Genomic DNA, 12,960 nt, shown 5'->3' with positions numbered 1-12,960 from the left:
GTCACAGAAACGGGTGCTGTCAAGGCAACCAGTTTCACCGAGATTGCGTGCGGGGGCAGAGCTATGACGTCAGGCATATAAGAAAGTGCTACCCTATGCACATGAATGTTTAAATTACAGTTCTTGAACTTCGTCGGCACATCAGACCAAACTGAAGGTGACTGCTTAGCTGAAGGGTGAACCACAATGTCCTTCACTCAATTATCATTCACAATGGCACTAAGCGGTGTGCACTGTCTGTGTAGCAGCCATTGCTGCGTAGTTGCACTTGATGGTGGCCATTCTGGGCCGGTTACGGTTAAGTGGCTGCCGGCATGGCTGGGCCCAGGTAATTGTTCACTTTTAACTAAAGGCACATTAGGTACACTAGCAAATATGCAAGCACAGTTAATAGGGAGCGAAACATTAGCACAAAATGACACTGGTATATCCATTGTTCCGAAGACAATGTCGACTGGCACATGAAGTCCATTAAAGATGAAAAGAAGCACAAAATAATTTCCGAACACACGATGATGATGTCGGGGTCACCACTGTGGGTATCATGGGTTGCAGATTGGTAATAACACATTTTAGCTGTCGAATGAACATTTATTTAAGCATATAACAAGGCAAATACAACATGGCTGTACAAATGTAGCATGCAGAGAAGACATAGACAAAGCAAATCAAAGATCATTGGGTCCAAAGATATAGCACTTTACACCAGAGGCATCACACGTGCATTGAGACTGGCAGTCACCAGTTTGAAAAATTACTATGAGCTATGTTGTTGTTATGTCATGTATGTTGTGTATGTCCGTAACACAGTAAGTATGCATTTCTGACCATTGGTTCTATACCTCTATATAATTGGTTATGGATCCACTGTCACCTGTTTCAATTTGACCCAAAAGGTAGAGACAACGCGTATGGAAAATAATAGCAGTCCTATCAAAGTTTCAGGGGCACTCGTGACAATATCCTTATCTCTGGTCAACAGTCACCATCATGGACAACATACTGGGTTCTATTACTTAAGACGTTTTCAAGCCACTCACATATCTGGAAACCTATTTTATATGCTGGTAACTTTATTAACACTCTGCAGTGGTATAAGAGAAAACTACAAGCTGAGTTTCACACAAGCAGTACTTTCAAGAAACTCCTCTATCACAAGGAAATTTATTATATTCATACTGAGAATATGTTCAAGAATTCTACAGCAAACCAGGGTTAACAATAGTGGTGGTTTGTAATTTTGTGGGTCACTTATTTTACTCTTCTTAATTACAGGAGTCACATATTCTTTTTACCATTCACTTGAAACTTTGTGCTGGGCAAGTGATTTGTGACAAATGAAAGCTAAGCAGAGGGTAAATGGCGTAGAGTACTCTCTATTATATCGAATAGGGACTCCATCCAGATCTGCTGACTTATTTGTTTTCAGCTCTTTCAGTTGTTTCCCTACATCAGGGATGCCTATTACTAAGTCCTTCATTCAGAAGTCTGCATGAATGTGAAATGTCAGTATGTCTCTTTGATCCTCCTGTGTGAAAGATGTCTTAAATGCAAGACGTAAAACTTAGGCTTTCCTTTTGCTGTCTTAGAAGACACGCAAGACTGGTCAGTAAGTGACCAGAAAGAAACATTTGATCCACTTAGCAATTTTATGTAGGACCAGAGTTTTCTTGGGTTCTCAGCAAGATCTTTTGTTAAGATAGGACGGCAGCAGTTATTATATGCTTCATGCCTCAGTCTTTTAGGTGATGCATAAATTTCTACTAACTTTTGCCTGCATCATTTGCATGTATATTTTTAACCAAGAGTTCAACAGCCCCTGCTTCCTCAACAGTTTCTGAATTTCCTTATTAAACCAGGGTGGATTTTTTGTGTCCTTAGTCATCTTACTCAGTACATACTTCTCCATAACGTGCATTACAACCTGATGGATGACCATACAACAGAAAGTTTTAACAAAGCCATACAGGAAGCTGACTGGAGGATGTGTATAAAGTGGCAGATTTGAATTCTAAATTTAATACATTTATAGAGTAATTTCTGTCAATATTCAGTAGCTGTTTTTGCAAGATGATAATAAAGTATGACACTAATAGGTTTAACTAAAGTTTTGCATTGCAAAAGGAAATAAAAATTTCAAATGCAAGGAAAATAAAATTATATGAAATGGTCAGGACAGAGAAGTAGAACTGATTTCATATTACAAGAATCACCCATGCTATCTCAAGGAAATGATTAAAAAATAAAAAAGGTCTCTGTAAAATGTCTCGTATTAATAATCCAAATAATGGGGGTGATAGTTCGAAGGGGAACACAGAAATCAGTCAAGTTATATAAAAGTTTTGCTATTAAAGAAAGCCCTTGAATAATAGGTGCTAACAGTCTGCTAATGAAAATGTTTAATAATCACCTTCTGTAAAAAGCTCAGAAGTTGGCATGGGCAGTTCAGTGGATAAAGCAATAGAATATATGCAAGAATAAATACCAAACCCACATATACAGAGCCAAATTACAATTACTCCATGCTCCACCAAAGAAATTAAAAATGTATTTAACTCTTCCAGAACTAAAACCTATTACAGAGTTGGTAATAACACAAAGAAAATTACTAAAATTCTGTTCTTTGCATATTTATGGAAAAGCCATTTAATTTGGCCTTAATTTGTAAAACTGTAAAAATTCAGATAACTGTGTGTGCCTTAAATAGCCAACAGATGTGAAAAAATGATCATCACAATTATAGATACAGTATCCCGTCCAGATAGATTGTGAGAAAATGTAACGCAGATGCCTCTATCAAATCATCAATCAAGACATCTTTTTAGAGAAACTATATAACTGGTTCTAATAATCAAAACATGGAATTTTTTCAGCAAGTCATCACTCAGAGCGAATGTCTATGATCAACAAGCTGTAGATTGTGTCCATATTGTGTGTTTAGTGAGCACCATGTTACTTCTGGTTTAAAAAACTAGTGATAAATAATTATGACTTATCACTCTCATTTTGTAGAAAAACCAAAGGAAGAGGTGGTGTAGCCATCTATCAAGAACATCATGATGTGTAGCACAATTAATGCATATATTAAAATTTAAGCCACAAAACTGTGTGTAACTAATTCTTATTCATATATTATAACATTGTAATGGGTATCATCAGTGAATTTTAGTCTCTTTTTGAAGCAATGGGAATTCTTCCTAGCATACATTTCTAAATATGCGAGGTACATTATAGTACTTGAGGACTTCAGTGTTAACTTGCTGATACTCTCTAGTGGTAAATCTGACCTGGGAAATTTGATGTCCATATATAACCTTGCTTCTCCAGTAAGTTTCTGCACCAGAATAAATTTACATTCCAATAAACTGACAGTGTATTATAGGTCAACAATAATAGCTGATATTACTATTAACAAAGTTCAGAATGGTGTCTCTGAACATGATGGACAAAAGCTTGCTATAGATAATTTAAGCATTAGCAAGTAGTTAACCAAGCCTCAGTGGAAAGTAATCAGACCAAAAAATTAGGAAAGTATTCATCTTCAAATCATGTCACCAAGATGTAGACTGGAGGCCAGTGTATGATGAGGATAATGTCAGCTACAAACTTATTTTGTTCAGTGATGATGAGGCACTAATATTTGGCAGTACTATTTCCAAAAAGGATTTACAGGGCTTGTACCATAGATTCCAACAAAAAATCATGTATCACCAGTGGCACAAAGTTTTCATGTAAAAGCAAGTGAGAATTGTAATCACATCAAATGTTCCAGGCAATACAGTACAGTTAAATTGTGATGAAAAACACTTAAAAACATGATTAAGTAACTCTAGCAATACAGTCAAAACTATCTGGGTGGTTGGTGGTGATTGTGGGGGAGGGGGGGGGGGGGGGGGCGTATAATAATGGAATGAGACTGGTGCTTCCCATCGAAACAGAACTCAATACATTTTTATAAACATTGAAAATAACAGTGTATATAATACAAAGGCAGGGACAAGCCTCTTTAGAAAAGGGTAATTCCTGAAATAACTTGTCCCCCATAACAGTATCTAAAGTGAGAAAAATTATCAGTACTTTAAAAAGCAAAAGATCAATAGATGTAACCAATATTTTGAGGATGTTGGTAAAAGCCTGCTGTAATCTATTAACCAAAATTCCAGCACATATATTCAGTGCTCCGAGAATCAAGGTATCCTTCCTGACAGATTGTAAGCCTATTTATGAAAATTGTTATGCTGCAGATGTTACAAATTATTGTTCAATCTACCTCTTGATAGCATTATCTAAAGTCTTTGAAAAATTGTTACTTGCCAGGCACTTGAAGTATCAATGACAGCTTCAACTTTATTAGAAAAAATCAATGTGGATTTAGAAAAAGTATTTCTGCACTGGAAGTCATATTCACATTCACAGATGATGATTTGAATACCTAGAGGGTTGGGGGTTGGATTGTTTGTGGGAAGAGACCAAACTGTGAGCTCATTGGTCTGATCGGATTAGGGAAGGATGGGGAAGGAAGTCGGCCATGCCCTTTCAAAGGAACCATCCCGGCACTTGCCTGGAGTGATTTAGGGAAATCACGGAAAACCTAATCAGGTTGGCTGGACGTGGGATTGAACTGCCTTCCTCCCGAATGTGAGTCCAGTGGGTGCTAACCACTGTGCCACCTCGCTCGGTGCATGACAGACAAAAACACATAGCCATTTGGTATTTTTTGTTATCTTCCAAAAGCATCTGACTGTGTCAATCCCACAAAACCTTTTGAGAAAGTGAGTCACAAAGGAAACAGGAGAAAAGTGAGTAAATGGCTAAAATCTTATATACAGTGCAGGTAGCAAAAGGTAGTTTTCTATGTAAACACCAAATGGACAGGAAAGGTATATTATGGAGTCTCACAAAGATCTGCCATTGGTCCACTATTATTTTTTATGTACATTAATGATCTACCTTTGTCCTCCAACAAAGCAAGCAACTTCACAACATTTGACAATGATGCGTGCACTGTAATTGACAATAAATTATCCTACCAATTGCTTGTATATATTCTGAACTGGTTCACAGTACATTCACTAGGTATAAACCTCAGCGAAACAAACTACATCAAATTCAGTTCTGCCTGCAAAAGCTCACAGGAGATTTTTATTGCACGCAAAGGCCAGGAGGTACAGAGCATATGTTGTTCAAAATTCTTAGGTGACCAAACAGTTAGCAGACTTAGCTGGAAAATCACATACTGCAAATCTTGAAATGGTTGTGTTTAGCAGGATTTATCATCAGGATAATTTTCAGTCAGAGATATCAGTATTTCAAAATCAGAGTATTTTGGCTATTTCCAGTCACTCATTTATTATTGAATCATCTCATGGGGCAACTGACAAGCATCAAAAAAGTATTTACCATAAAGAAAAATGTCATTGGAATTATGCATGAAGTGCCTCCAAAAACTACTTAGCATAGCCTTTTTGAAGGATACTGTCCACCAATTCACAGTACATGTATCAATAGCGAACTTTATAACTAACAATCCATCTCACTACCATACATATGAAACATGCCACAGTCATAACTCTAGAAAGAAACGTGACCCACACTCTGATATGAAGAATTTGTCTCTAGTTCAGAATGGAGCAAAGGACAATACCACCAAAATTTTTAACTCACTTTCAAGTAATCATAAATTACAATAATAAACTATTTAAAACTAAATAAAAAGAATTTTTCCTTGAAAACACTTATAATTTTCTGTGTGTTCTAATATCACAACTATATAAGTTCAATTTGTTCAAAGCAAATGGAAATAAATATGTGGAAGAGATCCTGAACTAAGCTTTTGTGTTACCTGTCCTAAATTTTTAACTGGATGGGATCAATTTCAGGGTGGACTAATGAAACATCAGAAGACTGCAGTGTGTCTGATAATTGTTGTCTATAAGTCATAATTTGTTCTTTTACAGGATTCTCAAACTGGAGATGATATGGAAGTCTGCTAATATTTTTCTTCCTCTCATTCAGTCTCAAAACTCATTTCTGTTATGCCTTCTGAAACCAGAAATTAATTTCTTTAATTTTATCTCTTTTTGTTTGTTATACCTACAATTTAATTTGCTTTATTTTTTTAGTTTATGTCCATTCACAAAATGTTATTGTTATTGCTGTGTTCTTTAATATTTAAAGACCGAGCTCCTGGTAAATCATGTTACGAGAATAAAATATTACCTCTATATGTGAACACAGTCCATCATCAATCCAACAAATTACCAAGTATTAAACATGTCATAACAGCGACAATAATGATAATAAATGAATGCAATATTAGAAGTTCTTGTCAGACTTATTTCAAATACAATTTCAAGGCATTAAATATTATTGTGTGTCTGTTAATCATTTATTCTAAAGTGGGTGTTTTGAAATCATGGCCCAATGGACAGAAATGAGTATTTCAGGCAGTGTGGGATTGTGAACATGCCTATGGGATTGTGAACAAGCAATGTATGTGAGGCATATGCTTGTAAACTGCTTATTTCTCATATATTGCTCGCCGTATTGGCATCGATGGCACTACCTTGAAACAGAATGATACAATTGTAGATGGTACATTGTGTGTTATCACTGTTCATAATTCATGACTAACTGTCAAAGGTGATGAAGTGATTGGCACAGGAACTTGCAGACAGGTATTTAGCAAATTTTGCAGTAGGAAGTAGTGCTGTGAAAGCCAAGAATAAAATTACACCTTATGCCTAAAAGGAATTATTTTATTCTTTTTAATTATATCAATTGTTACCTGCAAGATTTTATAATGATTCTTTATCTCCTCTTTTTATCTACTACCAGACAGAAGGTGACCACTGGTTGGTTGAAAGTAGTTACTGCATTGTGAAATAAAATGCTCATGTGATTGATTAAGTCCTTTTATATTTTATATATGAGTCAATCAATCACTTCATCTCCGTGGCCAGCATGTCATTTTCTTTGGTCTGTTGGTAGGTACATCTGCAGTCTTGGTACATACTGAAATCCCTGTTTTTCTTCTGTAACTGCAAGCTCTGTTACTGTGCTGTGGAGATTTCTGTGTGTATGAAGACTGCAGACATGTATCTACCAACAGACAAGAACTTAATTCCTCTTCTTCCCAAAACATTTTTTCTTAAGCAGGTTTCTCAAAGCCCCTTCCAATCTTCTCCTTTCACACACATTCTACTGTAGACAATTTTGTCTCTTTGTAGACCTCTCCATTTTGTTCATGGTCTTCCAGTTGGTCTTCTTCTAGATTCCATCCATTTCAAAGTCCTTGGTAGCCACTCTTCCCTCATTCTTTTAATCTGGCCCCGCCATCTCAGATTCTTTATCTCCAAAATTCAGAGAACGTGCCAAAATTTTATGCAACACAGTAATGCATGCATTGAGACTAGCATTCCCCACTTCACATGTTTTCTATGAACTTAACTTATTGCTATACGGTTTACTAATGTAACCAAAAAATTAAATTTTCAATTTGAATCATAGTTTCTTATCCCAAACAATGGAAAATCTAGGATGAAATGTAACAATATTATGAGAAGGAAAGTTGCTAGGCACCATATAGCGAAGATGCTGAGTCGTAGATAGTCGCAACAAAAAGACTCTCAAATTAAAGCTTTTCAGCCATTGGCTTTTGCCAACAAAAAAAACACACACACACACACACACACACACACACACACACACACACACACACACACACGTTTGCAGTTGCATGTCGGTGTGCACGCGCATGCATGTGTCTATTGTTGATGAAGGCCAATGATCAAAAGCTTTCATTGTGAGAATCTTTCTTATCTCAATGCATTCAGAATAGGATTCCCCTCACATCTGTATAATTTTGACCCTGCAGGTTTTGGACATTCTGTACACAGTTTATACATATCACATCCGCATATGAGGATAGTATAACGGAGATTATGAGTAACTATGTTTACATGCAGCTGTCAGAATTTCAAAAATGAAATTGTTTACTCAGAAATTGATTTCACCAGTCTGTTGTAGATGACTTTTTCAATATGATGCAGATGTAAGGTATATTCTAGTTCTTGATTCTGCAGCAGATTTGTGTGTATTGGCCTTTTATCATTTGGTGAAATCATTTACAACATTTTATCACTATTTTATTCAGATAATCTGTTTTTGACAAATCTGTAATGCACTGATAATCCAGCCAATACTACAGAAGTAGGTTTTTTTGTTAATGACTGTATTAAACTGGGTGTGGTCATATGCTATATTCAACTGTAATGTTAGAGATTTCCCAGAGGGGGGAAAAATATTCATTTGCAGTTACAACTGAATAATCTACATCTACATACATACTCTACACACCACATTGTGGTGTATGGCAGAGAGAACCATGTAGCACTAGCAGTTATTTCCTTTCCTGTCTGTGTTTGAATCCTAATTTCTCTTTTTGTCTTCACAGCCCTTAAACAAAATGAACATTGACAACAGTTTCCGTTTCTGCAGTCAGCTGCAAATGCTTGTTATTAAAATTTTCTCAATAAAGCTTCACAAAAAGAAAGTTGTCTTTCCTCCAAGAATTCCCATTTGAGTTCATGAAACATCTGTTATTTGTGTTGATTGAATAAACCAGTAACAAACATAGCAGCACACTTCTGAATTGCTTCCTTTAATCTGACCTGGTGGTGATCCCAAACATTTGAGCAGTACTCAAAAATGGGTTGTACTACTGTTCCAAATGTGGTCTCTCTTGCAGTCGAGCTTCTCTTCTCTAGAACTCTCTCAATAAACCTAGTCAACCATTCACCTATCCTACTAATAGGTAATTTCTTCTCATCATTAGTAAAGCTTAAGAAACACTTTCAAAATTCACACCAATTAATGTTGCAACATTTACAAAAGTGTTGTTAATAACATTTATTCTTTCTAGATGTTACCCTTAGTATTACCTCTTATCACTATTCTTTTGGAAATTTCAAGGTTTAATTTTTGGTGTTGTCACCCTGTGATTCTTATATCAGTTTCCATTTCTAATGCTCAAACTTTGTGCTCAGAAACAAAGCTTTACAACTGATTTCTAGTCATTGAAATTGATCATGTTGGTAGCTTTTTAACGTGCTGTGAGGCTGGACGCCATGTACTTGTCAGCCTGCTGGCAAAAAGTCCACAACAATGTGTACAACAGTCAACATGTTTATCAAGGCAACTACCTTTTTAATTGGCAAATGTGCTACTCTGATTCATTTAAATTTATACATAATCACCTGTAGTGGTTTCAATGTTGGTATCACTAGTGCACCTATGTTGACATGTTATGTTACAAGATTTACCTTGCCTCTTATCTTGTAGTGTTTTCTATTTACTTCAAACAAGATGACAGAGAACAATATCTAAATTCTGAGAAGTTGATGCATACTGAGGTATGACACGATTGTCTTTTCAGCATTTGTATTCTATAAGTGTAATATCTGCCTTACTGTCATATTTCGGTATGATCTTCAGTCACTTCTTTACGTAGAGCACTAGTTGGAATGTTACTAACAGATTTACTTGGGTTTCTTTACAGGCTCAGTATGCATACATCTATAAGTGCATGAGGGATGCGTTAGCGAATACAGCATATCCAAAACATGGTAAATATGATTAAATTGTTTGATAATGGTTAATTATGAAAAAAATTGAATTATTTTTAATGTGGTGTGTGTGCTTATTTTGTTTAGACAAAACTTCTACAAGTTCACTGGAACCAATCTATGAATCTGCAGGCCCTGCTCTAAATGCTACAGTCCACGACAGTTCAAGGATGCTGAATGCAAAATCGAATATAACTGAAAATGAATATGAACTGTAATTTATTGTTGAACATTATTTAATGTTGTGTATTGTGCTTACGAAATATGAACTGAATTAATTACATGAAATTTGATCTCATGATTTTCAAGCATCAATCATAAATGAGAGCTAAGATGAACAAGTGCTAGCAAAAAGGAAACACACTATATCCTCAATTTACAAAGGTGACAAAAATGATTTGGAAGTGATAATATTTCTTTTCCCAACTGAATTGATTTGTAACTGGCTTCAATAGCTCTTTCTCAGATGATAATACAGTTATTTAGAGAAATAGAGCGCTGTACCTGACAAAATTTATAAAAAAATATCAGTGTAATATATGTTAGTTGGAGATGTTTATGTTCTCATAACAAGAACAGCTCAAAAATAACCCTGTGTTCACTTTACATACAGTAGAAAAAATTCTTCGCATGTAAATAAAATGCTATCTGAAAGTTCCTGATTTGTATCTGAATTGTATTGGTGTTCATTGTAATTTTGATAACTATTTTAAACCATTACGTATGCAAAATTTATTAGGCTAGGCTTCCATGTGGCCTGAATTATTTGAACATTTTGATGTCCACGCCATTGAATTTAATAATTGGTTTTGTATTAACAGATGGTCTCACTTGAATGTTAATTACAACAGCTTTAAACTCATTTCTTTGTGCATCTAACAACAACATGCAACTTTTTGTTGTTTGGTTTTAATTATGGCATTTTAAAGTACAGAATTTTGATTTTCAATTTTTTTTGCATTCTGCAGATGTATCTCTTAACATAAACCTGTGAAATGTGAATTTACAGATTAGTGTAGACTAAATTTTATTACACCACAGCATGTTGTGTTCTTGACACTTACTCCAAGTTTTAATATTCATGATTACTGCAACAAATTTTGTGAAATATGCTGTGGGTTTTGTCACAGTGTGAAGTTGAATGTATTGTGTTACAACTCGACATCTCATGCTGCATGATAACTGTTAAATACAAGATCAGTCTTGTGTACATTAATCATAAATAATGTTATTTCATCTCATTTTATCGCTATAATAATGATTGTGTCAAGTGTGTTTGTAAATATATTTAAGAAGAATGTGGATACCCACTGAAGTTTTTATATCATACCTGATACTCAAACTGTACTCGGAGAGTGTTTCATGCAATCATATACATCAATTTCATCTAATGTAAATAAATGAACTCTGGCAATATCTTTTAATCTTTAGTCACAAAGAAATTATTCCAGATGTACTCAAATGATTCATGAATAACACCATGTGTATTTCACCTACAAAGTGATTATGCCCACCAATATCTTCATCTGTGCCGGTCTTTACCCATTACCAACACACATCTCACTATCTGAAAGTATCTTTAGGAATATGTATCACTGATTGGTTGAAACAAAGAAACAATTAAAAAATAATGACTTGCATCCAGAATCTCAGTGACAGGAAATGACAGCCACTAGCATGTATTACAGTTAATTAAAATTCTTGCATTACAGGATTATGTTTGATATTTTGACATCCCTTCCTTTACAAGCTGTTACCTAATAAGATACTGATTTCACACACGACACTCACAGTAATGACACCAGCAATCATGTGAATAGTACAACAGCAACAAGACAAAACAGACAGCAGTCACAATTAATAACTGTTGTGATTACAACTAATTTTTCTTGCTGTGGTCTTGTATAAAGGCTGGTTTGATTCATCTCTCCACACTACCTTATGCTACACAAGCCTCTTCATCTCTGAATAACTACTGCAACCTACAACTACTTGAACATGCTTACTACACTCATCTCATGGTCTCCCACTACAGTTTACCTGTACCAACACACACACACACACACACACACACACACACACACACACACACACACACACACACACACAAAATCACTACCCTCTATTAACAAACTGATGATTTCGTGATGCTGCAGGATGCGCCAAATCAATCTATCCTCCTTTTACGCAACTTGTATCATAAAGTTCTTTTTTCTCCAGTTTGGTTCTGTACCTCCTCAGTAGCTACTCCGGCCAACCATCCAATTTTCAGCATTCTTCTGTAGCACTAAATTTCACAAGCATTCTCTTCTTGACTCAGCTCATTACTGTTCATGTTTCACTTCCCTACAAAGCAAAACCCCAAATACATACCTTCACAAAGTGTTCCTATCACTTAAATATATATTAGATGTAAACAAACACCTGTTTATCAGAAATGCTTTCATTGCTATTGAAAGAGAACTGATAATAGTCAAAGTATGTGCAAAGTGCAGAGAATATTAAGAAATCTAGAAATGGTTTCACTGCTGTAGCCAGCCTGCACTGTATATTCTTTGTACTTAAGCCATTATCGGTTATCTCATTACCTTCCTTTCATGTCACTGGAGTCTTACCTGCAGTCTTGTTTCTGTACAAATGGTAAATAATTTTTGCTCCCTGTATTTTATCCCTGGCATTTTTAGAATATCAGTGTGTTCCAATTAACATCTCTCTTAATTTAAAAATGCTATATACCTGAAAAAATGTGTATTTACTGATAATGTATCCATCACCACCCCACTACCACTTGGACTCTATTTGTCACCATTTACACCACCTTCCCATGCACTAACATCTTCCATGTTAAGAGCATAAAATTTATTGAAGGCAACCTCTCTCAGTGTCCTTCCTATTCTATATTCACTACCTCATATCTTATTCGCAATCAAATCTGAGGGTAAGGTACAAAAACAAATCATGGCACAATCACACACACCCTTACAGTACCCTCCTATGCTAACTTCTTTATTGGCCATCTACAGGAAACCTTTGTAGCAACCCATAAATCCAAAACTCGTGTCTGGTTTAGATTCACTAAAGGTATCTTCATGATATGGACCCCAGATCAAGACCACTAACCTCACTCCTACACAGCCTTAACATCTCTCCTATCTTCTACACATGATCCTCCTCACTCAACATGTCACTTCTCTGGGCATTAATCTCCATTTCTCTGATGGCTACATCCATACTGATGTCCTTATCAAACACACTAAAAATTGACAGTATGTGTGTTTTCTACAAGAAAAATTCTGTTGAGAAAACTAATAAATACAGGACAGAACTGCAATTT

At 35.5% G+C, this 12,960-nt stretch overlaps 1 protein-coding gene across 1 annotated transcript in view; it reads left to right on the top strand.

Moving 5' to 3' along the window:
• LOC124804918 (phosphatidylinositol phosphatase PTPRQ-like) overlaps window positions 1-11,289 on the top strand; it is a 424,691-nt gene extending 413,402 nt beyond the window's left edge. Inside the window, exons 18-19 of the mRNA XM_047265295.1 lie at window positions 9,560-9,626; window positions 9,714-11,289. Coding sequence (XP_047121251.1) covers window positions 9,560-9,626; window positions 9,714-9,844 — 198 coding nt within the window. The 3' untranslated portion in view covers window positions 9,845-11,289. The remainder of the gene's footprint in view (window positions 1-9,559; window positions 9,627-9,713) is intronic.
• The last annotated feature ends 1,671 nt before the right edge of the window (window positions 11,290-12,960 follow it).

The sequence above is a fragment of the Schistocerca piceifrons genome, chromosome 7 (assembly GCF_021461385.2).
Source record: "Schistocerca piceifrons isolate TAMUIC-IGC-003096 chromosome 7, iqSchPice1.1, whole genome shotgun sequence".
Lineage (NCBI taxonomy): Eukaryota > Metazoa > Arthropoda > Insecta > Orthoptera > Acrididae > Schistocerca > Schistocerca piceifrons.
Note: the sequence above shows the minus strand (reverse complement) of the source record. Positions and strands in the feature narration are given on the sequence as shown.